This window comes from Vanessa tameamea, chromosome 23 (genome assembly GCF_037043105.1).
Source record: "Vanessa tameamea isolate UH-Manoa-2023 chromosome 23, ilVanTame1 primary haplotype, whole genome shotgun sequence".
In the NCBI taxonomy this organism is placed as follows: domain Eukaryota; kingdom Metazoa; phylum Arthropoda; class Insecta; order Lepidoptera; family Nymphalidae; genus Vanessa; species Vanessa tameamea.
In genome coordinates this window covers 5,723,627-5,751,401 of record NC_087331.1, presented here as the reverse complement: position 1 = coordinate 5,751,401, position 27,775 = coordinate 5,723,627, and the positions used below count along the sequence as shown (strand labels likewise).

The following is a 27,775-nucleotide window of genomic DNA, read 5'->3' as shown; positions in this document are numbered from 1 at the left end:
TGATAATTATTGAACAGATTTTTACGGTAGATTCGGTCCAATAAGTAATGGGTAATTAATTGAACTAGTACCAAGCTACCACAATCAAAGAAATGATCATTAAAATAAGCTTACCAGTAATTCCGCTTATTTGTGGCACAGCCCTCAGTCGGTATCCTAGAATGAGGCCGTTGTGCGCGTCCGCGGGCGGCGGCAGCCATCTTGCTCTCAACTCTCCAGGGGTGTCGGTTTGCTCCAGTTGAACTCCGAGAGGCGGTGAGGATGGAGCTATAGGATCAATTTGCAGACATTATATACTTATCAAATAATTTAAAAGATTATTTAAGTTTCTTGGTGGTATTGCTTTCTGCGAGCCCGTTCGAAAGGTACCACCTATCCATCGAATATTCGCGGTGGACGCATTAGTGTAACTACAGGCATAAGGGACATAACATATTAGTCCTCATGGTCGGTTAAATATTAACTATTCCTTAAATCACAAATGCTCATTTTTGTGATTTAAGGAATAGTTAATATTTCTTACAGCGTCAATGTCTATAGGTAGTGGTGACCACGTGATTGTAACTATAATATGAAAATAAACAATAAAAAAGGTAAATAGACATTAATATATAAAAGTATTTATAGTTACATTCTTTGTTAACTCGTATATAAATTGAAGGCGAAGTGTACCAGTACTGTTGCTGTTTAATTTGAGAAAGTCTTGCTTAACGTATTTACTGTATATTTTCAAATATAAAATACCAATGAGTAAGCTTCCTGCGGAAGTTATGGAAGTTGATGGAAACGGTGACGTTTCGTTGATTCCATTCCACGCATGTTGTATTTCAAAACGATCCAATACAGGGTATGTAGAAAATTAACTAGAGAACTTTGTTTTATTTATATTTTTATTCATTTTTAAATATTCACATTTAATATTATTTAGTGCGTAAATTGGAACGGCTGTGTTTAAAACAATTGACTAATTTTTTAATTACAATACCTTCCAGTAAGGTTTTAAATGAATTGCCATGATGTTAATTATTTTTTAATTGTTTAAAATATTTATTAACTTGAACACTAAAGTTTTTAAAAAAGTCTTTACGGATTGTTGAAAAATTAAATAATTGCATGTAAATACACGACTGCATTAGTATTTAATAATAATTAATTATCTTATTAACTGCGTCTTTGTAATACGGTCTCGAATTACACTAACGATACTTACGCTAAGGGGTTGGTTTAAATAAGTTGCTGTTGAGCATACACTATAATGATATAATTCTCCTTTGACCGATTAAATTAATTTTAAATCTACTTGATGGTCGGGTTTTGTGGTAGCCCGTCTGGGTAGGTACCCACTCATCAGATATTCTACCGCCAAACAGTATTACTCAGTATTATTGTGTTCCGGTTTGAAGGTAATTAGTGTTTTATATTTTTGCTCTTAAAGATTTTCGATAAATTCAATTATATTAATAATATCTGTTAATAAACTTCAAAGTTTCAAATAATATTATCCGTGTTTATTTAAAGGCTATTTTGTTTGTTTATAAAATTAATTTATTTAGAGGTTAAGGGCTTTGTGCAAGTCATACCTTTGGGTAAATAGTATTCACTTAATATATTCTACCGCTAAACAACAATACTTTGTAGGTATTGTTGTGTTCCGGTTTGAAGGGTGAGTGAGACAGTGTAACTACAGGCACAAGGGACATTAAATCTTAGTTTACAAGGTAAGTGGCGCATTGGAATGGAGTAGTGAATATTTCTGACAGCGCCAATGTGCCAGCTGATGATAATGGTCACCAAATTAAAAAAAAAAATCAACCGTAAGGGTCACCCCGATTCGGGGATTCTCCAACCTATTGCACATTGGCAAAATAAACTCTGACCTGGTACAGATGGCATTAGAAATGCCTCATGCACGCTCTTGTTCTATAAATTATAGCTCACACGAGAGAAATGAGTCGATAATTGCAGAGCAATTACATATAAATGGGAAGGTTTTGTAATGCTTAAAAGCTTAATTACTGTTGTTTTTCTTTAATTTATTTTGAAACTCGTAAGTAAATGACCGAAATAATAGTATGTCATTTTTGAAGATAAACACAGGCACTGTAGAAGTAGAGTTGTTTTTGTAACTGTACACACTGTACTGATGATACAGCTCTGTATCAAAGTGGAGTCAGCGAAACCTGGTGCGCCAATAAACTGCAAGTACACCATCTAAATGGAAGATACTCAGGAGCATGGAGATAAAGCACTGGAGCGAGGAGTGAATTTGATAAGTGTAGCTCTCCAAGAAACGTTTGGTCGCTGCGTCCACAGAGCCATTTGCAGATAATTGCAGCTAAAATTAATGTAAGTTTAAAAAGTGTCAATTTCAATCATAAGGCAGACAGGATAATGGGTCATCTGGTAAGTGTACCATATGATGGGTAGAATATAGAAGAAAAACATTTATTGATTGACAAATTAAAAAACACCACCGGCTTAGAAAAAAAAAATACCCTGACCTGAGAAGAAATAACGAAAAAAACTCAGCGGGGGTTTTTTTTGTCAATTTTTAATTGTTTACATTTATTCAATATGGCAAAGTCAGAAGGTGAATATTTAAATCCCAAGGTATGCTATCATTAGTCAACAATCATCTCATATATTAATAGCGTAAGTCGATTTTTGTCCCAGTGATTATGGGACGATAGTTGCACATAAAAAGATGGTTATGGTCTCATTTTGAAGAGCTCCAGTCGTAAGTGCAGAAAAAAAAGAGAGATATTCTTGATTGCAATTTAATAAATTCATATGATTTAAAAAAAAATTTTAGAGAGCAGAAAAACGTTATTGGCCGGTTATAGAGAACTAATGTATATGACATTCAAATTTTCATTTAAAAAAGGTAAATCAGTTTACAATGAAATGAAATTTAAAAAAAAATCATGTTTTGAAATACCTAAAAATCTATTGAACAAACGCAAAGCTTTTTTTTTGCTTTAAGCCCTTGGTTAGTAGCGTAAAAAGCAACCCCTGTTAGTATTAATAATATTGAAATGTTTGACATCCCAACCCATAAAAAATACGACAAAATATCAAAATTGATTGTTATTGAAAATAAATAGAAACATACAATTTCGTAAAAGGATTAACAATATTGTTGACGCGTATGTAGTACACGCACACAAAGAAGCAACACTGATTTTATAGTATACGCGACATAGTCATCATTATATTAGGGAGTAGGGAGTGGCGTCGGAGCTGGGGCATAAGAGATGGTCATGCCCTCAACCGTCACGGCAAATAGATCGGTCTTGCCCCCGGTACGCACCAATAGATGTTGCATATAAAAATGTAGGACCTTAGATAAGTATTGATAAATTATGTTACAACATTGAAATGTAAATAAATTCTTATGTAGCTTAGTTTGTAGAGTCACTCGATTATATAATACCCGAGATCAGAAACATGGACAACCACGCCTATTTGATATAAATTTTAAATCATAGTAAACAAATTTTAAATCTAACGTCGTTAGTGTTCAATCTCTTCGCTTGTAGCAGTTAGGATAAATTACTTATGTTAATGACACCTAGTTTGTCAGTTACGGTCGCACCAACACACAGAGAACTGTGGGGAATCGTTTTCATTCTGTAACAAGTTTCGAGTTTGTGAGGCGCAGGCATGTTAGCTTTGTTCTTTTCTGGACTCCCTGACGACGAAATTTCATGATGATTGGTCGAGAAGTTAAGACGTAAAAACGTTACAAATAAACTCACGTACTCATTACTAATATCGGGTAGATATGTACGTAGTATATAAAATCTAATTACATTTGAATTCGATACGGCGATGGCACATTTTTGTGGTGAGCGACGAGCCATGATAAACACTAGGCAAGAACGTAAAACTATCGTAGGAAAGTTGTACCATCTAACTAAACTTATAGTCGTACTTATAATCGTACACCTGTACGACGTCAGACAGAAAGCAAGTGTATGGCGTGATTTGAGAGCGAAGCGTGCCGATTATCGTTTACAAGTGTTTTGACAACACGAGAACAAGGCAGACATATTAAATTAATTTTACGTATTCACTACAAAAATATCAAGAGCATTTGCAAAATCGACCACAAATATTCATTTTGATGTTCATGGGCGTCTGAGTTACAATTTTCAATACGAGAAGCTTAATGAAAATATGGTGTCTTATAAAATATTAATACATCTGTATTTTCCTTTATTTAATTTGCTACAATAACAAAAACTCAATTGCGAATGTTATTCGAAATTCCTCGTTCAACAATATCCAAGTTATTATAAAGCAAATTGATCAGAGCATTTTAATAAAACGTTTTGAATGATATTCAATTAACAGAAAAAACTTCATCACTTTTTAATTAAATTTCATGAATCTTCAAGATAATGTAATTTAGTTAAGTAAAATTGTCTAGCTTGTTATAGACATACTCTGTACACGAGTATACTTCAAGATCTCGTACAGGGAAATGACTTAAGGAAACCTATTCAAAGGCCGGCAACGCATCTGCCCCCCGGTATTGCAGACGTCCAAGGGAAGTGGTAGTCACTTTCCATCAGGTGAGCCTCCTGTTCGTTTGCCACCTAACTCATAAAAAAAAACCTGGTCTGTCGACTGAAATTCTGCCAAAAGCAGTGGAACAGCTTTGTCAAAAAATCTGGAAATCATACATTTCACAAGTGAGGATACCTATCGGGACATTTATTATATTATACATATTTTAAGTTCCAACGATATTCCTTTAAGCACACAGGTTTAATATGAAACAGGACGAGCTCGTGAGCATTGAACTTCACAAAGTTGTTCTGTTGCCTATCAACTACCACTGTCTACGCAATTATATATTTTTTTGTCAGTATGTCTATCCGTAGATACAGTTCTAGATCAACTACGTCTCGTACATTGTTTGCACCAAACAAGCTGTTGACGAAGTCACTGTGACATATTTGGAGATTTCATATTATTATATATATTTTCGCATATCTTACCTTCTTCGGTGGTTGTAAATCTAACGGGTGTTGAGTATGAACTGAGGTCAGCTTGGTTCCCGCCCGCGACTCTTGCCATGTAGCCCGTAGCTGGTTGTAGATCGTCAATATCGATGGAGTGACGTATTTCATCCAACCTTTTGTACAATATTGTAAAAAAATACAGTCGATAGTTTAATATCTCGAAAGATAGATTATAATCTAATTATATTTAAAATATAAAGAACATTTTAAGTATATATATTTTAATGAATAGTCAATTAAATTTTCGTTTTGTAAAACGTTACCAGTTAGCTGGATGCGTGTTATTAACAATAAATATATTAGAAAAAAATTCAATTAATCTTGTTGTGATTTTTATTTATAAAATTTAGTATTAGTCTTCTTTGTAAAATGCGAAAATGCATTACTTATGAAATTCAGTCGATACTTTGTACAACACGTTATTGAACGAAAAAACACGAAAGCATTAAATCTCAAGTCGAACATTAAAACTAGATTTTAATCAATACTAAATACATATTTAATACTGCTATCCAAATCTAAATTGTTTACATATACCAAACATAGACAAGAACATAATGTAGATTTTACCTCTAGCTGAAGGGGAGGGCAATGATTTCCTTTATAAATATTATATTAAGAAAAGCTGTGTAGGATATATTATATTATGTTTATAATAGCTGTGCCCCGATAAATCAGTCGCGTTTACAGTTCGACGTGGGTACTTTTTTAGGGTCGTTGGACATTATTAATTTGTTTAGTCAACTCTTTAACAAGCGGGCTACTTAGTACAAAATCTGTTGAACAAAACTGGTAGCTCCTGATATAGTCGCGTTTAGACACATAAAATCTACAAAATCGATACACTTTTATGATACTATGTATGTTTAAATAGTAATTTACAATAAAAAATAATTCAGCATGAACATCAATGACATTGAATACTTATTATTGATTATTGAGTAATTATAATACCAACCTTGTAACGTTAATAGTCCTAGCGGTCGTCCATGACACTCTGAGAGAGTTGGCGACCTGAACGCTGTAGAACTGCGCGAGCGACCGGGACGAGTCGCGCCACGAGAGCTTCACTGAACGACTGCGGATCGAATCCACGGACAGATCTGACGGCGGGACTGGAGGCTCTATCGTGAAAATATATTAGTAATTAAGACTAACAAAAAATATTTCAAACAAAACAGTCATCGCAGACATACAGTTATCTTACTAATTTGGATGGATCGATGTTTGATACACAGCCACGCCACGATGACTGAACGGATCTAAACGAAATTTGCCACAGATAGATTATAATCTAGAATAGAATAGACTTTTTATCCCTAAAACCTTCAAAACTCCTTCCGCTGAAGCTACGGACAGAATCTAGTAAGTTCAAATTTACATGTAAAAAAAGAAAAGTATACCGTAAAAGTATATAAAAAAACCGCATATTCACAACGACAGAAATAATTTGTCTATATTGAAAGGTTCTAAATTATCATAAATTATGAAACTGTGATAAGGCTTAGTACATACATACTCATTGTAAAACTTTTTTTTTTGTTTTGTGTGAACTCACTATTATATTAAATCGAAGAGACATGTTAAGAGAGTATAATTAAGGGTTGTACCAATAATATAAATTTTGTTGTATTATATTTCCGAGTACGATGTTTATTCATTTGAAATAATAATTTAGTTGTTTTTTAAAAATTAATTGTTTTTTAAAACAGACATAAAAAATAAAAAAATATATACTTCAACTATGAAAAGAGTTTGCTTTATGTTTTTGGAATTTTTCATTTAAGTAAATAAAAATATATTTTACCAGTTAAAAAGTACAGCAATTTTTTTTTTAAATAGCACTAGCTTTTTATACATTTTCTTGTTATTCAAGCACAAAAAACTTTTAAAAAAATGATAAAATGATCCATAAAAATGCAATAAATTAAAAATATTTTTCTTTTCGCTCGAAAAACGCATGTACAACACCGGAATAACCACTAAGCCACCAGCACTTTTGCCTGCGGCTTCGCTCGCGTTTTAGGGATTGGTTGTCACGTATTATTTACACAATATATTTATGAATTTGTAATTATGTGTCTCTCTGATGTATAAGCTGTATGATTGTAAAGTTTCATTAAAATCCATTAAGTAGTTTTTGCGTGAAAGAGTAACAAACATCTTTTCGCAAAATTTCGCCTTTATAATACTAATGAAATTGAAAATATAATAAGATAGAATATTGCGTCATGTTAAATTATATCATGAAATTAAACAATAAAACGGTATTTAATTAACAAAATAATTTAAAATATAAAACATGGATTAATTTTACAACAATTAAGTAACGTTCAATTATATACATATAAACTTTTAAGTATTGTATTTATTGTGGAACTTCAAGCATCAATCTGATCGCTGTTGACAATGGAAATATGGCTACAAATTATATTTATCGTTTATAATAATTATATTTAATATTATTTCAACATCAAACAGGATCGAATATTCACTACGATAATTTTTATTTATTTCTATTTCTGATATTTTAACTTCAATATAAAATAAATAAACATGGTATAACTTACGTAGTATAGTTAAATGTACGCTGAAAACATCAGCTCCAAAGGGATTGCCAGCCTTGCATTGGTATAACGCTCCATCACTCGTTTCTGTTTGAAGCATTTCTAATATACTAGCCATTCCGTCGTCTGTTTTAGCTTCAGATATTTTAACTCTAAAAAAAAATGTAAATATTCAAAATTAACATTCTTTTTTTGAAAATATCATATGTTCGATACTTTTCCGAATTATTATTAATGACTTCTTTAAATGTAGTTCATGATAATGACTCTGGTGTGTATTTATATGGATTACGGTTCCAAATGTGTCATCCTTAGAGCTAAGATGTCTCAGTGATTTGGCCACGAGATGCTAACCTAGGATTTCTCGCGATTTCACCCAGACAAGCATCATGCTGGATCGCCTATCTCAGTAGTGAGACATTATATTATATAGCTGTAATACTCAAAATGCTTCAATAAAAAAGAGTCCATATGACGATAAGTATTAGTAAGTACTAAGACGAAATAGTCCTAGAATAAATTTATAAAAAAAAAATCAGGGAGGACAAATCGACGTGATAATACCTTACCTTTGCGTCAAAGGATTAATCGGTTTCCCGTTTCTCGTCCACATGATCCTTATAGGGTCATCTCCCTTGGCCTGGCATTCTATTGTTACATGTTGACCCAATTTCGCTGTTAAATTCCTTGATACTATGTCAAATGTTACCGGTTCTGAAAAAAAGTTTATTGTACTCAAAGCTGTTTTTCGATTAAAATAAAAAAAAGATATAAATATAAATATTTTAATTTTAAAGTTATCATTTTTTTACATACCAGGTTATTAACCGATTTTAAAACAAACAAACCCAATTAATTTGTTTTTGATTTCGGTCTATGAACCGATTTCGATGTTTGCGTTTGTTTCACTATAGCTCAAAAGTAATCCCATCACAATTTCATAGTGATAACTGAGTGATTTCATAATGATAAGACATTGTTAAGTCTGTCAAGTTAAGTCTGTATATATTTTTTTAGAAAAATATATTGATAGCTGATCGACAAAAACTCGAACAAAAAATTGCCACTTACTAACAAAATTGACACTCTGTTTAAAATTGTACTTACTGTTGACAGATATCCAAATAGTTTTGCTAAGTGCTTCCCCGACGCCGTTTTCAACATGACAAGTATAAAGACCGGCGTCTGATAGAGCGACGGAATCGAATATTAGAGATCCATTAGATAGACTCAACACTCCACCACCAGCTACTTCTAGAACCGGCCGCCATGTTTCCGATATCACTAAAATTTTAAGAATCCTCAACAATTTTACGAACGATCGAAGTCAGTGATGTGTTTTCATCTCGTTCGTATGAGGTGTGATTCCTATATTATAAAGTAATAGATGGATTCCTTTGATTGTGGAATTGATCACAAACATGATTCATGAGAGACCGTCTGGATTGGTACCATTAACACATCACATATTTTGACGATAAATAACAATACTTTGTATTATTGTGTTCCGGTTTAAAAGGTGAGTGAGCCAGTGTAACCAATGGAACATTGTACATAACATCTTCTATCAGAACATAACAATTCTTAAGTTTGATGGCGCATTGGCAATGTAATGGATGGTTTATTAACCAGAGTGCCTCTGTCTACGTGCGGTAGTGACCACTTACCATCAGGTGGCCCATTTGTCAGTATGCTATCTATTTAACCGACTTTTTATTAATATTATAAAATAAGTAATTTATAATATTAAATAAAATCTGCGACCTAGTAGTGTAAATATAATTGGGTATGATTATTTATATAAAACCAATATGTTAATTTGAATTAAACTTTTATAAAACTGTAAATTAAGTCACTCATTTGGTAGTCATTTTAATTGATTATTATGATAATGATTATTAACTTTAATTGCGTTGAATTAATTAGGACAAATATTTTAAACCGACAATTTCGGCTAAAATTTTATAATATAATTGTTTCCGGAAACTTCAATTTTGAAAAATATAAGACCAATATAAATTTAAAATCCAAATCAAAGTATAATTTATTGATATATTTACAGGATTAAATTAAATATAAAGTTACCATTGGTATCTGTATGTATTATTCTAGCTTAATTAGCTAAATGTAAATTTTCGTATAAAACTTACCGTCTTTCTTCAACCAATGTGTTTGTGGCTGTGGATATCCATTAGCACTGCAGGATACGTGACCGTTCCTTCCCAGAAGTAGAGACGAATTCTGAGGTTCTTCGTTCCACTTCGGGGCAACTTTCAAACAAATAATTGATTTAATATTCGTATCATGGGAATCTTAACTGTTCTTGGGCATTGAGTTTCTCGGTCCAGATATTATCAGTTGTATTTGTGTTGTATACTATAATATTATTTCGCGAAAGTTAGTTAGAAGCTTCCTTGAGGATGACCTTCAGAAGGACATAATCATGAGTATGGACGTTTACCTGCGTATTTTATTGTGGGCCCATTTAGGTGATGACCATTTATTCTGCCGTCAAAAAGAACTCTTGTATTGATAATGTTGTAATTGCAAGCACAAGGGACATAACATCCATTTGATGGCAATTTTATACTGTTATAAGTATTTATACTTCTTAGTACAATGACCGACGGTTATCACTTACTATTCCTGGATATAGTGTAGGACAATTGAGTGCAATACTGTTATATTACGTCCATTCGTCTATCATACTAAGAAATTATGACTATATCCAAAATATTGAACATTTCGTTATAAGAGATATTACGAACTTAAACGTAATAATAAACATATTTTATTGGATACCAAAAAATGTGTAAACGTATTATTGTTATGAAAAAATGCGATGCGCATTCATAGAAATGTTGGATAGTGGATATGAGATCGAAAAAGTAAAAAGGAGTACCGTCAATAATATAAGTATTGAATAAAATTAAAGGAATATGTGGTAAACTATAATATCTACAAGAAGACAGGATACGACAGTCTCTAATAACTTGTGAAAATTCTTTGTTTGTTAGTTTGTCTTTCATCTAAAAATACTGGAATCGAGGCGATTTTTCTCGCAAGGACACTCGTAGTGATGAGGATGTCATCCTGACCGATTTCGGTCACGACGCAAATCAAGGAAGACCAGCCAACTACGCAGGACATAATAATACACAAGTGTGTTCGCAAACACAGCTGCGCTCTTTATTGCCTCACTTTTATAATCCAATGCAATGGAATATCCGATACGACGGAAAGAGTTAGGGCGCAGGACCAACGGTGCACTCCCGTGCTTTCCTAGGCACGGTAGTGTACACACTTCTAACCGGACTACGAGCTGTTACTGAGAATTTTTCGATAGAAAAACCCCATTAACTGTTTATCGGGCTATTTTGGGGTATGAAACCACGAACTCGGGATATTCAGCCTTATATCCAGCCATAAAACCAACGAAGCAGTCAGATCAACAAAGCGGTCGTAACAACGAGGCAGTTAATTACACTCGTATATGACCCGTGATTTAGGCATCTGGCCTGGAAAAACTACCCAAACTTTCATCTAAAAAAAAAGACATTTCAAAAGTTTCCAGAAGTTTCGGATAAAAACTACTAATTCATAATTTATTTAATAAATACCTATCATGAATATACTCGATATTATCATGTCAGTAGGTATATTTGTTAATAATATAATAATGAATTTAAAACAAAGCATATCTGGCGTCGTTTAGGAATAAAAAAAATACCTTTGATATACAAGTTGACAGTTCTGTTGACTTTAGCGACGTGGTTTGCCGCAACACATGTGTAAGTGCCGCAGTGTTCCAAAGAGACATTCTTGATGATGAGTACACTGAATACTTCCAGGCTCCTCTCGACGATCTGTAACATACCCCACAAAGACATTCCGCGCTTTAATAACTAAATAGTTACCATACGTTACGGAATATCAGCTTAAACGCTTTGCGAGGAGTTTGTTTGAAACTTTTGTTACCTTACAGTTTTAGTAAAATGTGACGTTTTAAATTAAAAATTTCTTCAGCTTTTTTTTTATTTTCTGTTCTATGTTATCTGGCTATTATTATTATTATTGCTGCTATTGAAATAGAATTCAAAGTTCTTCGAAACAGATTTATTCAAAAATTAATTGCTATGTTTGTTTTTTTTATAAGTTCATTTGAAAAATTGACTTTCCAACTTAGTTTGGGAGGGAAATTGGATTCCAACATTGGGAGGATAGAAAATTAGTTCAGTATCGAAACTGCGACGTTGTTTCTGTTTTTTATTTTGACAGAAACTCATGCATTTATGCTCGGTTTTTATATGTAATCGGTATACATCAGTATCTCGACGTTTTTAAGTTAGAAATTTTTACTCTATTTTGTCTTTATCTAACTATATACTAAAGCAAAACTAATCGTTTCTTGAATATGGTAACTGAACAAAAATTGTTCTTGTTATAAGTCTCTACATTAATGACGGCGAACTTATAGGGGATTAGTTCTAGAATAAAACAATTGCAAACAAAAGACAATCGTTTTGCAAATAAACACAACAGAATAATAAATCACTTATAAAATACAAACCATTACATAATTTATTAACAGTGTTTTGTTATCCACTTGTGTCGGGTTCAGTCCTATATAGAAAATGACTATTATAATACTGTAATAATCATTTTTTGGGGCTGAGCCAGAAAAACGTTATCAAAGAAAATAAAGATATTTCATTCAAAATAAGTGGATTAGATAAAATACGACCTAATTCAAAAATCGAAGGTTTCAATCCTAGCAAGCACCAATGAGATTCATTTTCCATTTGTGTTGATGTCGTTGAAGGAAATTTATCATGAAAAAATTTTTGGCATTTTATTTCCACTGAGTCGTACTGGACTAGGGTCATGAATATGATTCAAGTTTTATATAATCAATACTTAAGAGGAGATGATGCATTTATTCAGAAGTCAAACATTTCGGAACTGGCACTTTAGTTTTTAAAGCATTACTGTTTGAATTAATTATTGGTAGGATACGGACCAGATCCAACGAAACTCAAAAGCAAACTTTCGGCTAAAGCAATATCCTATAGTTGTTAGTACTATATAATCAAATTCTTTTATTACCTTTAGATGAGTAGATATTTTCTTTCCATCTTTCAACCAAGAATAATATACAGGTGAATCTCCACTCTTTAAATTACAATGTATCTGCACTATCTGTCCCTCTTGAAGATCTGATGCTAAGAGTATCTCTTCCAACTGAGGCGCCTCCACGACTTGTAATTCAAACGATCTCTTCGCCATTTCACCCGATGGACTCTTTACTATGCAAGCGAATAATCCGCCATTTTCACTTTTACTAACTTTATTTACATTCAGTACACCGTCATTAGTCACAGTCGCCAGATCTCTTTTGCTTCTTAATTTTGGTTTACGACCGAATATTTCTATGCTAAGAGCAGTGTTGTTAACGAATCTTTTGTAACGCGATTGTGTTACTTCCGATATTATTTCTTTTCCTTTGTACTCCCATGTTATCTCACTAAAAGACATTTTAAGTGTTTTAAAATGTAATAAATCTTATACATATAAGATTACTACTTCCTAGATAATATATGTAGTTTATATGAGAGTATTTTTACTTTTGGAATTCATTCCATAATATTCATTTATAAAAAAAGTCTGATAATAATGACAGAGAGAGAACGTTAGTCTAAATCGATTTGATAAATGTTATATATAATATTAGTTCATAATAATACCAAGTTTGATATACCAAAATATAAATATAATACCAGTACTGCAAGTAATTCTTTAATGACAAACACGAAACTCATTGGAGACCACGATCGTGAAAAATCAGGGTGATACGATACATCGATTAATCGACGTCGTATTGTCGATACCAAGAATTATAACATTTAAAGAACAGAATAGTGTGTCCCCATAAGATTTTCAATTACGAGTTAGGAACGAAGTGAGTTCGTACCGAATAGCTCTTACAGCTTCATAAATAATAATTCGCCCAATTGATAAAATTTATCTTCCAAATTTTACAGGTTTCGGAACAAATAATACGGGTTTACGTTTTAATTATTCTAATGATAAGTTTATCTGTTCCTGAGTGTCAATTTATCTAATTTTCATATGAGTAATACGAGTCGTATCGTCTGAGATTTTCACATATTTAATCCAAAATGCCGGATATAGTCAGTTCAATAAAAACAAACAAAAAATTTAAAGTGTATCGTGTTTGATTCGAATGAATATTTCTTAATAATAATTATATTTAGTGCATTTCGTAATTGCGTTTTAGTTTTTGAACTTATGAACCATTACTACTAATTTGAAAGCTGACGTCACGATGGTGTATTAAATTTTCTTAATTTTAATGAATCATAATTAGTCCACTACCATAATAATTTAGTTAATTAATTTTATAAGATATTTCTTTACCGTATCGGGTATCCATAGTACGGGCATCTGAGTGTGACACTTTGACCGCTTTGAACTTTGAAGGGTGGCAGAGTGCGAATATAGGGTGGACCTGTTTTCAATCAAAAAGTTTGTTTGTAATGAAATTTATAACTTTACTCAACTTGACTAATAGGTTTGTAATTACAAATATATATACTTTTTATGCCAAATTTTATATAACAATAATACGCCTTAGTTTTTACGGCTCGTTTTCACTGATTTTATTGGCGATTTATTTGTTTGAAATACTTCAAAATGTCAACAACAATTATGCAATTACTTATCGAAAGCAATTTAGACAAAAATAGTTTTTGTAGCCAGCGAATAGAAAAAAGTTACCGATTTTAATTTATTATTAATATATATTTTGTAAAGCCGCAGAATGGAAATTTTACTCTTGTAAATTATAATCGTTATGTCCTCAAGCTCATAATAAATTAACAATTTTATTAACTTGACTTGTAGCACTTATTCAAGAGTCGGCTCAATCGTAATTAAACACAAAATTGTATCAAATTTAAGTGTATTACACGAAATACAATCAAATAAATTACCGGTTAATTTGCCGTTAATTTATTTGGTACTGGTAATTTTACATTTCTTTAATTAAAAAAAAAAAAATCAATTCGCCGAGAATGTAAGCCGAGATGTGCCAGTAGCTTGTACACGATCTTAAGACAAAGAGTGGGTTCATATCCGGGCAATTACTTTATATTCATCTCGTGCTTGGAAATGTCAATTAACTTCTGTCACATATCCAAGAAGTCGTATTAAAAGGTAAACCTCCTCTTCAAGAAAAGAGGTTTTACTGGATGTTTTTACTTAGCTTTACTTTAGACTATAAATTATTGTGTCCGAGATACATTACCATAAACATTAATTCTATCTTCATGTGATATAACAGTGTCTCCAAGCTGAGCAACACAAGCCAGCCGACCACCATCGTCTACTCTAACATGTGAGATGTTTAGTTGAGTTGTGACACCTCCGTCTGTGGTCATGGTTTGACCAATTGAATACCTACAATATAAAATCCAACTCTAAATCATTCGACATAAAGTTTAATTTTGAATGAGTAGGATATAGCTCGAAATACATTGTCCAATTTAATATACCGTTTATATGCTTTTACATGGTAGCATATACATGGCATTCCAGCATTCGTGTATTTTTCGTTGTTATCGTGACCGGGAATCGAACGCATTACTCTTACGTTACGTCAATAGTAACCATTGCACTATATAGTCATTTACTTATCTGTTATTCTAACATAAATACTATTATTAAATGAATTAATTTATACATAATACAATGTTGTTATATAAAGTGTTAAAAATACCCTGTATATTAATATAAATAAACACTTTAGCTAATTTGCTATGAAAATCATTTAATGTGTTTTAAAATGAAACCACTTAACTTTGTATGTGTGTGTGTTTTGAGTATACCGAAAATGATTCAGTATTTTTATTGTTATATTAACGATATTAATAATAATCTGCAATTAATAAATTAAATGGAATTCAATATGAGGATTCTATGTATTCTATTTTCAAATTTTTAATTAAATATATAGATTCCGATTCTATTTTGGTTTTTATTGTAATGAACATACCTTGAATCAGTATTGGCAGAGATGACAACACCGTCCCTTTCCCAAAAAAATCTTGCTGGGTGAGGACCATTGACGACGCACTGGAGACTTATCTAACAAAGTAATATATACCTTAATACATATGAATAAAAGTTCAATTTCATCATTCACACATGGAAATTTCTCATGAGAATAATTACATTTGAAATTCATGAAAGTACGTCATATTACACACGCAATAAAACACAATATTGCGTGAATTTAACAAGTCAAAATTAAGTCAAGCTATTACGTTTTGAATTCCATATATTTTACTACATTATAAATCAATTCAAGATTATATATATAACAGCAAAACTGTAAGAATCGTTAGCTTATAATAATTTACGTACTGATTGTAAACATCACAACATGTTGAGCGGATCATTGTGTACAATAAAAATGCTTAAATAAATCAAATGGTTGCTTCAACGTTAGTTCCTTTTTCTTGGCTTGAACTTGGCTTGATATACTACCGCGTTTGGTAATAATGGTGTGTTTATAGTTTAATTCAACTTAGACACGTTATACCTATTAAAATATATGCGTCGTTCATAATTTTTTTTTGGCTTAAAATCTAGCTAGGTTTTTCATAAGCTAACGATTATTCGGTAACTAAAAATGATTACGTAACACGTATGAAAAAAAAGTAACTTAATTATTTAATATATAATTTTAATGAAGTAAATACTTAATACATATTGAAAGCTGCTAAGGTTGTAATGACGTTTTTTCATTGATACGAGAAATTGATGTTTCACGACTCGATAATTGGGCTCATATAATTTCAAAGTAAATTGAAAATAATTAGTACTTCGAGATGGTGCGAGGGTTATGTGGATTCGTGGTATATTTAAATATATTATTTTTGATCGTGGTCCATGGACGACACTAATCAATTAACTGAGATACATATAATATTCGAATCTAAGATGTTTTTAGGGTTCCGTAGCCAAATGGCAAAAAATAGAACCCTTATAGATTCGTCATGTCTATCTTTCTGTCTGTCCGTCCGTATGTCACAGCTGTTGAAACTTGTTAAGTAGATGTATTATGTGAACCGTAAATATTATCTATGTAAAAAATATTTTCACACAAAAATAGAAAAAAAACAATACATTTTAGGGGGTTCCCAAAGCTTAAAGAAAACTGGTGGTAAAAGTCCAGTTGTTTAACTTAATTTGATTAGATTTTTATTAAGTATATTTTAAGAATAGACCGAAGAATTTTTTTGTTCGAAAAGATTACAAATATCCCCGCCAGCTTCAGCTATAATCGTACTGCCAGACATTTTCATTTTACTTGAAATACTCAAAGATGTTCCACGTGTAGTCTTAACAAAGGACCAAAACTTACGCGGATTACTCCCAACAACCTAATCCGTTTGTATAGTTGGTATAACGAATTTTCATTGCTCTGTATATGCAAGACTTTAACATTTTAAGCTTAAGAAGGTTTCGGTACCTACCTGCATTGTTAAAAATATTAACGCGTCCTTTTTTAAATACTATTTATCTTGTGAGTATAACGTCGGTTCGCCTTTCAAACACACCCATATGGTTACAAGCACGATTGTGTAGCGGTAGAAAAAAACATCACGAGGACGAGGAGTCGAGGAATACTCCTAGTTACTTACAGTTAACTACACAGATAATAAATCAAACTATCCTACACTATTAAAAGAATAGTATATGGACTAAAACCAGAACGGGAATATTTTGAAATTTGTAATCTTTACTAAGCAAGAAAGAGGTAACATTTGTTTGTCTAGGGATTGAACTCAGGAAGAAACTACACGATGCTAAAAGTCACCCGTGAAAGCTACGTTATTCCTGAGTGCTATTGAGTATAAATCATATTTACATTATATCATTTTCCTTATTAATAAATTGCAGCCGAGTGAAATCATATGATTCGATAGTTGGTCATGTAAATAGAGATCTTTAGAGACACAAAATCTTTTATTCATAATTCCTAAGATGTGGGTATAATAACTAAGGTTAAGTTAAGTCTTATTTGAGTTAAATTAAAAACTATTTTCTCAGTAATCGTGAACGAAAAACTTAATACGTTAATATATGTATGTGTCACAACGGCTCACGGGCCGTTTGACGATGTAAAAAGTCGCAAGATCGATCCTGAGCCCTTGGACTATTGTCGTTGGGATGAATAGGAATACTAGTAATCGTTCATTAATCTGGAGCAAAGCTACTATTATTAAAAAAAAAAAACAAATTATGTCAAATAAAAAATGCTTTCTTCGCTTAAGAAAGAGTTAAATAAGAATTTTAAAGATAAAATTATAAGATAAAATTTAACATATTATGTAATTAAAAAATGTTAAGTCAAAGCATTTGTGGTTTTTAATGTGGTTACTTAAATTTATACGAAGGTTTTAGGAATTTTTAATATGGTAGCAAAAAAAGGATCCCGCATGTAACTGTGTATGTTTGATACGCATTTTTTCTTTCTGGCAGCATCCATAACGACTTCGCTGATCATACATCTTCATTAAGTCAAATTTTACGGATTAAAAATGTGTGACTTTTTTCAAGTAATTGTATTTTTGGGTACATTTTTAAATACGATAAGTCATAACATACATAACATAAAATAACATAACATAACATAAGTCATAACATATTTTTCATTATTTTGTGGTCACTTTTAATTTGAAAATTATATGAAAATCAGGAGCAATTGTTTTTTTTTTATTCAACATCACATACATTACTCTGATCCCAATGTAGTAGCTAAAGCACTTGTGTTTTGGAAAATCAGAAGCAACGACGGTACCACAAACAACCAGACCCAAGACAACATAGAAAACTAATGAACTTTTTCTACTCAGCCGGAAATCGAAACCGGGCCCTCGGACTGGCGTACCCAAGAAAGCCGGTGTACACACTACTCGACCACGGAGGTCGTCAAATGTTGTTATGTGAAATAATTGTATAATTATCGCCTTCTAAACTTAACCCAGACAGATGAGTATGTAAAGTATTTTATTTTTTAATTTTAGATACGAGGTGAAATAAATAGATAAAGGCACAAAGCCATACATCCAACATGACGTAATATAAATTGACAATAACAAATCCGCAAATATCGTGAATAAATAAAAGCGTTTTGCATTAATCGGATATTTATTTCAAATAATAAGCAGCCTTTGAAAAGAGAAAAATATACTGATAATTAGTTTTTTTATTTTACTATTATTTATTTTTAATTTTTTTTTTAGTTTATTTATATTAATAAGATTTAGTGAATATTATACTTACATCAACACCGGAGGTCACTGTTGTTTCGCTGAAATGTTGTGATAATAACATTGTTGCCCTCTTGTAACGTTTTATCTGTTTAAAATCTGAAAAACATTGCCTACTTAATATACTAATTACTAATACAGTTCATTTGAAATTAAATGAGTGCTAAATATCCAATAATGATTTAACAACAAACAATAGGGGTCGTTGTGTTCTGGTTTGAAGGGTCTGTGAACCAGCGTGACAACGCAAAATACATTACATAGTTATTAACAAGATTTATGTTATTTGGTCTTAGTATTTATTAATATCTACGACTTCTAATTAATTAATTTAAATTTTTATATACAAAATCGAGTAACTTAAAGAGTTTTTTGTCGGTTCTTCTCAATCGCTAGTCCACCTATCTGTTTTATATAAAATTATAAATAAAAATATTATATTTATATTATTATTCAATAATAAAAATACATTTGTTTTAGTGATTGATATTTTATTATGTAATATATCTCTCAGTATTAATTACAATTAGAATCGACAATTACATTACATTACACTGAGCTAACATAACTAAATAATATTAAATTATTTTAGCTCAGTGTAGCCAGAAAAGAAAGTTGAACAAAAATTAGAAACCAATTTAGTATTTTCATTTAATTGCAACTGAAACCAACTTATTGGATTACAAAAATCTCAATGTTGTTGACAACAATCTGTCGTTGAACTTTATTCATATTTAAAATACGTAAAATCACAAAAAATAACTTACCTTTAAATAGATTCTTCCAATTCGTGATTTTATCGATAGTGTCATTTTGCATTCGACTAGATGTTGATCTGTAACAATATAATAATTAAATCAATAAATGCATTTTTACTAAGGAAATAGAAGGTATAGAACGTGAAGAAGCAATAAAACACAGACTAGTTAAGGAAGAATCGTACCTATGTGTCTTTCAACGATACATCAATTTCATATCTATCATAGCAATGCATTACATTTATATTTTCTTAGTGAAAGAATGAACCGAGATGGACCAGTGGATAGAACGCGTGAAACTTAACCGATGATTGCGGGTTCAAACCCAGACAAGCACCGCTGCATCTTCATATGCTAAATTTGTGTTTATAATTCTTGCTCGGCGGTAAAGGAAAATATCTTGAGGATACCTACATGTGGCTTATGACAACATCTCCCATGTGTTCATCAACCCCCATTTGAGCAGGAATAAGCTTCAGATTTTTATCAGCATCGGGACATTTACTATATTGCATAATATAATTTCATTTCATTTTAATTCAAGGCGAAGTCGATATAACATACAATAAAGGCTACATTGATTATTTTAAAAAATACCGCGTCCAAATCTACCGTCAGAAGTTGTTTTTCATTAAACTATAATAAGAATAGCGCCAAAGAGTTCATACAATTTATGTATTATAAATAATATAAGCTCTTAATTAGCTGAAGGTAATTAGTTGAAGACTTCCAGGAAATGAAATTGCTGTCAAAGAGTACGCGGTGAATGATGAAATTGTATATTGCTTTGAAATGGAATCGTAGTTCAATTTCCATTGAATCAGATATAAAATCGATATTATTTAATTTTACTAGAATTCGAAATGTCATATTTAATTCCGTAAATATAAAATCAGTGGAAATCGTCATAGAAATAGTTGAGGCAAACTGGAGTAGGAAATCAATTTTTTTTTTTTTTTTTATTACATCTGCCATCGTATCTGTAATTAATTTGTTCCTGTGATATACACGTGTTGAAATTGAATGTCTAGTCTATTTAAACCGAACGGATAAACTCTGTACTAGTAATAAATGTAAATGACGTGTTGGGAACACAAGTGAAGAGAGCACAAATGGCGACTGCTAAGGAGATCCTGGATTAACACCTAAAAACGGCGATCCATAGTACAGTTCATACGATAGTAAAAATACTCGCCTAAAGACACTCAGACCGGACCAGGAATCCGGGATCCCAAGAAAATTAACACCCCTTCAAGGACATGTTCTAAAAATTCGTTTGGAATCTACGATTTCTTTGCAGACATACATTTATATGAATGCCATATATTTATATAATGCCCTATGAATGCGATATAAATAATAATAATAATGAATACTAAAAACTTGCATGTGTCTTGCATGTGTCTAATTTCTACAAAATTCTGCCACATGTGTATTCCACTAACCCGCATTGGAGCAGCTTGGTAGAATATGCTCCAAACCTTCTCCTCGAAGAGAGAGGAAGCCTTAGCCCAGCAGTGGGAAATTTACAGGCTGTTAATGTAATGTTAATGTATATTGAGCACCTGGAATGGTTTAAACTGGACTTTTTAAGTGGCGTTTCGATCAGCTGTTGACATTATATTATTTATATATTCTTAATTCAACTCTTACTCTTAAGCAACTTAAGCTCCTACAATTTAATTCATTTTACAATATTAAATTGTTTCAATGAACGTTGATTAACGTAGATTCTACTGAGACTCCTATAATTAAATACCATAGGTTATACAAATCACTCGCGTTCCACCCAACCTTCTATAATACATAATACATTACACATTATATTATGTATATATTTTGTATATAATCCCACTTTCAATACAAGAACCCTTACAAAAATCATTGATTCGAACAAGGTTATTTCTTGTGATTTAACATTAAGGGCCTTTAGAGGATGAACGAAGTCCCTTGAGCAATCAGATGCTCTTTCAAATATAGAATTTCATGGAAAAAGAATAAATAAATCTTTAACAAGAATATTTAATTTAAAGAACCTAAATTATAATTTAAATTAAATAATCCCAATCAAATATACTTTTATGACATCTGTATACGGACGGTCATGGACCACCTTATGTAAGTGGACATCACTGCCCATAGACATTGGCATTGTATATAATTTTACACATTTCTTACGTAACCATCAACAGTGGGAACTGAGATATCATGACCCTTGTGCCTGTAGTTACACCGACTCATTCATTTTTCAAAATGGCACACAACAATACTAATCAAATCAAAATCAAAATACTCTTTATTGTACACCAGTAAACACATCATTTAGTCATGTTTAAGAAAGATCCACAAGAGGCGGCCTTATCGCTAAAACAGCGATCTCTTCCAGGCAACCTTAAGGTAGAGGAAAGAAACAGCTATAGAAAGAGGTACTAAGTACTGCTTGGCGGTAGAATATACAATTAGTCGGACGTACCTTACTAGACGTACTTATATACAAAACCCTAGTGATTTTACGAAGTGAAATGTAAAAAATATATAAGAACTAGCTTTAAGCAAATCTCATATATAAGGATAACAAAAATATTTGTTAAAGCCAAGAATATAAAAGGGTTGCAAGCTCCAATCAGGGACAGTATTAGTATTTAAGTGATGCATAAAAGTGATGCATAAAAGTGATGAATAAATGTGATGCATAAATTTCATTCATAAATGTGAAATCTTTTGTTAAGAATTTGGACGAAAACAATTGCACTTTCGTGTTGTGCCGTTGGTCTTACATTTGATAATTTTAAGTAATCGATCGAAAAACTAACAACTATTTAATTTTTTACAGCTAAACTAATTTTGTAGTATCGAAAGCGAGTTACGCGTGGGAAATTCTATCACAGAATTGTGATTCCCGAAGGAACTATTAATATTTCCTTATCTAAATAGTGGTACAACGTTCAAATATGTTCAAATAATGTTGTCGTCCGGCCGATTTCGGTCACGTTGACTGATCTCTCGGGAGACCAACCAACTGTGCACGACATATCATTGTATACATATGTGTGCTATGACGAGGCACGGGATTGCACATACTTCCAACTATCAGATTTCGGGCTATTACTGAGAATTTTTGAACCAAAATACTGACCGATTACCTTTTTCGTTTGGATTGACAGAACTTTTTACAACCATCATTTTTTCATTATTAATATTTTTTTTTGTATAACTACCAATTTTCTAACCGAGTATTTCTTGTGCTATTTAGATTTGAATCAAATATGGATTTGTAGTACCAAATTTTAACAAAAGTACAATAATGAACGAAAATTATACTAATTATATCCTGTATGTTATGACATTGTATTTATAAATTTACAACGATAAAAAAATCATTCAATCTCATTTATTGAGGAAAACATTTAGAAAATATATAAATTTCAAGGTCATTATCATTGACCTTGATTTTGAGGAGGCTCAAAATTATTTCGCTTCAATGTCACCCGACTGTCATGCTAACAATGTACTCCAATTGCGAACGTCATCCTTGACCATTCACTGCAAGCAGTAAGAGCACTCATCACAATTCTGAGGGTTATTCATTTAAACTTTATAAAATGTATAAAAGTAAGTATGGAAATATTATAATTTTTTTTTTTGAAAAACGGGCACTTGACTCATCTGATGGAAAATGAATACGATCGCCCCTGGCAACACCAGGGGGCTCGCAGGTCGAAATATAATTTTAATGGCACTTTTTCTTTCTAAAAGTCCTACGTCAGATAAACTTTTGTGTCAAAGTTACAATCGTATTGGTCGAAGGGGTCAATATCGAAGGGGTCAGTAAGCCAGCGAAGGTGAGATGAACTGAACATCTTCCAGAAGGATTAGTTTTGTGTTACAGTTATAGAATGGACTGAAGTTTTTTATTCCGTCTCAGTAGACTTTCAACACCTACTTTCTTTTTATCAACGGCTTACGGTTCCAGGCACAGAAAGTATAGCATTGAGCCTACAGTTTTTATGCATAATATTTTTAAATAAACATAAATGACAACTGCACATACAGAAATTACAATATTTCCGTGTCTGTGCATTAATTGTAGATGATGTTGTTGCCATAGCAGGCAAAACTACGAGTTTTAAATATTCATTTCAAATATTGTCTCTCTTGTAAAGTTTTACGTTGAAATAGCATTAACTCAGTTATTTTACTGAAATTATAGTACGCATTTACGACTATACAGGTATCTGAAAATAAATAAGTCTGAAAATATTTTCTTTACTCACAATGTTTATGAGACTGCGACGTCGTTTTCAATTCATTTAAATATTTTACAGCACAATTATGTGCAAATGTTGCATTGAAATATATATATATTACCGTTAATTTGCGTAAATCAGATATATAATGCGAGTGCAGATTACTATATATTACAAGGGATTCTGCAGATTATCTGGCTAAGTCAGTTAAAGTGAAAAAAATATATTCTATTCTTACATCAACTAGATAATCTGCAGAACACCTATGTAATCTGCAGACTAACGACCATGCATAAGGTAAATTGCATAAATCAGGTTCTCGTTTGAATAAAACATGTAAATTAGGACATAAACAAAGAAACAAAATATCAAATTTTAACTAAAATCGACTGAACGCGGAAACAGAGGGGGAGCGCAGGGGAGCGGAGGAACGAAACAAAAGTGTTTCGGTCACTGTCTTCCGCAATTTAACGATGTACTATTCTTTACTTTGCAAATTAACTAGGTAAAGCGAAAATATAAGCTTTTTTTTATTTAAATTTCACACTTTAACGGATGGTATCAGGAAATCTGCAGGTTACCTAGTTAATGTCGACATTAACTTATTATTGTTAACAATATCGTGAATTTGCTTAAGATAAAATGCTCGTCCAAGCGAAGAATGATGCAGTTGCTTGCGTTCAATTAAGTTTAAATAAATTGCATAAAAACTTGTTATGTTGACTTAAAAGAGGAGCAATTAAACAAGCTTGAGCGTCTTCAAAATCTTTGCATTCGTTTCATATTTGGTCTTCGTAAATATGATCACATCTCCGACTTTCGTAAAAAGCTCAAGTGGCTCCCAATTCGCTATCGCAGGAATACTCATATTCTCCATCTTCTTTACTCAATTCTTTTTCATCCTTCAACTCCGCTCTATTTAAAGGAGAATTTTATTTTTTTATGTACTACTCATAATCGAACGCTTCGTTCTGAAGATAATTTACTTTTAAAAATTTCTCCTCATTCGACTTCATTCTATACAAATTCCTTTACTGTTCAGGCTGTTCGTCTGTGGAACTCTCTTCCTGTTGTCTTAATTTAAAACTATGTTGAAACAATACTATCTTGCACTTTAATGTTGTATTTAGTTCGAGATAATTTTAGTTTAATTTAAATATAATTTGTATATAATGAGATACATACATGTATGTATGCTTGTTAGCTACCAGGTACTGTACATTATTTTATTTTAAATATATTATTATTTCACTGTAATGTATTCATATATTATGTTTATATATGCCTTGTACACCCCTACCTCTTTCTATGTCTGTTTCTTTCCTCTACCCTAAGGTTGCCTGGAAGAGATCGCTGTTTAATGATAAGGCCATATAAGGGTAGGGTCTTTCTTAAATGTGATTCAACTTTATGTTTACTGGTGTACAATAAAGAGTATTTTGATTTTGATTTTTGATTCTTTAAAAAACGTAGTTGGATTTGATACCTTGGCTTACCTAGGCAAATGGAAGATTAGCTGTTGCTTGAAACTTTTTATAATCGAAATCTCAATACGAAAGTGTGCTATGTGCTAGGACAAATCAATAGGCACGATTATTAAAAAACAAAACATCTTGCCTTCGACCTAATTAGTCTATTGGTATTTCAGCCCCTGTAAAGGAATGAAGTCCTCTTGACAGCAGTTCAACGGAGACTAGTCAACTGTCAAGAATATTTATAGTCCACAAGTGAGTGTGCAAGAAGAAGTGCCGTCTCTATTTTACATGAAACGGCAATCCAATACGATCAGAGATAATTCAGACGTAGGACATACGTTCTTGTGGAATGGGATTGTAAACATTACTAAGTTTCAAACTCAAGACTGTTACTGTTAATATTTCTCGGATAATTCTCTATAAATATTTTATTATAGATTACGAGGTCAAAAGCCTTCTGAGATTATTTTTTATAGAAGAAATTATTTAGTTTTGATGTATAAAAATTGTTAGAATAAAAATCTTATTACTTAAAATAAGATCAGAATTAATCATATCTTATTATATCATATGTGATTTACAAGTAGCTACATCCCTTACGTCTGTAATTGCACTGGATCATTCACCCTTCAAACCTAAACGCAACAGGTAGTGCTGTTTAACGGTATAATACCAGAAGGGTACCACCAGCTTTTTATTTTTATTAAACATGTCTATTTCAGACTCATATTGAATATTAACAGATTCCCGGTTGATTGATATTCATTGTTAATATATTATTTCTGTTAATACAGTCATAGTATAATGTTACGTTGTACATATTATCTCTAAATTATGGTCCAAATAAATAATAACACTGATCTATTACAATAGATCCAATACTTTAAATACTTTGCGTTAAAATATGAACATTATAAACATGTGTGGTATATACCTATCGTTTTATCTCTTTCTGTCTTCAGTTAATTGACATTTGAAAGAAGACGAAGGATTGTGTAGCTAGGAGAGAAAGAGGTAGTATATTATGAAACATAATATCATACACGTCTAGGTACGAACAAAAAAATAATATAAGTAAGTAAGATCCATTATCCTGTATAAGAGACAGGATAATGGATTATTCCTTAATAAAGAGTCTCCCGGATTTAGACGCACATATAAAATGAATGAGTTAGGTACCAGGGACACATGACTTATATGATACTTTAATTTTGAATCATTATTATAATTCACTTGTAATTCAATTATTTTGTAGTTAGTTTGGTATGTATTCCTTATAAAAATAATTTGGCAGATCTTATGGCTGATACTGGGCTTTTAGTTTCACAACATTATAGGAGTTATATAGTGTAGAACCAGGTGAACCGATAATCAGAAGAAGGCGACATGTATGCTGGTGATAAGCCAGGAGCTTTAATGCAGCTAAGAAAACGTCCATGTCGAGTAGTGGAGTACGATTGACTAAATTATCCTGATATGAATAAGTAATAAGACCGGATCTGAGATCTAAGAAATAAAATCCCTTAATTGGCTCTTACGATAGATAGCTAACGGTTAGGACGATTTTTCCACCAGATAAAACGAAAATATGTTCTCGACTAAATCTCGAAAAACTTACACAAGCACTCATATTACATATAATATATACAGAAATAGTATTTTTCAATTATAGATTCATAAAACAAAATGTTCCGAGCATAATATCTACCAGCACGTTAATTTTACATAATGGATTTTATTCAATTTCCTACTGTGAAGTAATTTCCTTATATGTTTTATTTTACGAGAAGAAAAGCAGTGTATTAAAGTTAACTTTTTGACATTTTGTTACAGCTAACAAAATATATATTAAAGATATATAATTTAAATTTTATTTTTCTTCCATCGTCTGTCGTCAATAAATTCTTAGCACACATCCAATTAAAATTAAACATTGCATGGTAAGATAGAAAGAAATGCTAATAAAAGTACTAGGAGCATGAGTTTGTCTCAACTTTACCGTTTTTCGCCAAAAAGAAATGTTTCAATATTAATTTATGTAAAAAAAATTACTCGAATGAACTTCAAAACTTTATGATTCCCTTCCTTAAAGGTTTGGAACAATATGCAAAAAGCGAAAGCTGGTATTTATAAAGCAAAATGCTAATGATAAGGTACTAGGAACACATGACATTGAAGAAACTTTAAAGTATTTTACTCCGAGACGTGAGAACAAAAGCCCTATGATAAAATCTATGGGCTCTTATGTAAACCAAACAACTCGAACGAACTCCGAAACTTTGTGATTCCTTTGTTTAAGGCCTCAATAAACCGAAATTCTGTTCGTGGCACAATTTCA

General features: G+C 31.7%; 1 protein-coding gene across 1 annotated transcript in view; it reads right to left on the bottom strand.

The window, feature by feature from the left end:
* The window catches only part of LOC113401871 (cell adhesion molecule Dscam2-like), a 90,523-nt gene that overhangs the window by 38,718 nt on the left and 24,030 nt on the right, over window positions 1-27,775 (bottom strand). The window contains exons 3-16 of the mRNA XM_026641946.2: window positions 19,725-19,792; window positions 18,971-19,056; window positions 15,672-15,763; window positions 14,925-15,076; window positions 14,036-14,126; window positions 12,704-13,121; window positions 11,328-11,463; window positions 9,748-9,867; window positions 8,705-8,881; window positions 8,167-8,311; window positions 7,601-7,749; window positions 5,989-6,154; window positions 5,007-5,143; window positions 115-267 (exon numbers count right to left, since the gene is read on the bottom strand). Of these exons, the coding sequence (XP_026497731.2) occupies window positions 115-267; window positions 5,007-5,143; window positions 5,989-6,154; window positions 7,601-7,749; window positions 8,167-8,311; window positions 8,705-8,881; window positions 9,748-9,867; window positions 11,328-11,463; window positions 12,704-13,121; window positions 14,036-14,126; window positions 14,925-15,076; window positions 15,672-15,763; window positions 18,971-19,056; window positions 19,725-19,792 (2,090 nt within the window). The remainder of the gene's footprint in view (window positions 1-114; window positions 268-5,006; window positions 5,144-5,988; window positions 6,155-7,600; window positions 7,750-8,166; window positions 8,312-8,704; window positions 8,882-9,747; window positions 9,868-11,327; window positions 11,464-12,703; window positions 13,122-14,035; window positions 14,127-14,924; window positions 15,077-15,671; window positions 15,764-18,970; window positions 19,057-19,724; window positions 19,793-27,775) is intronic.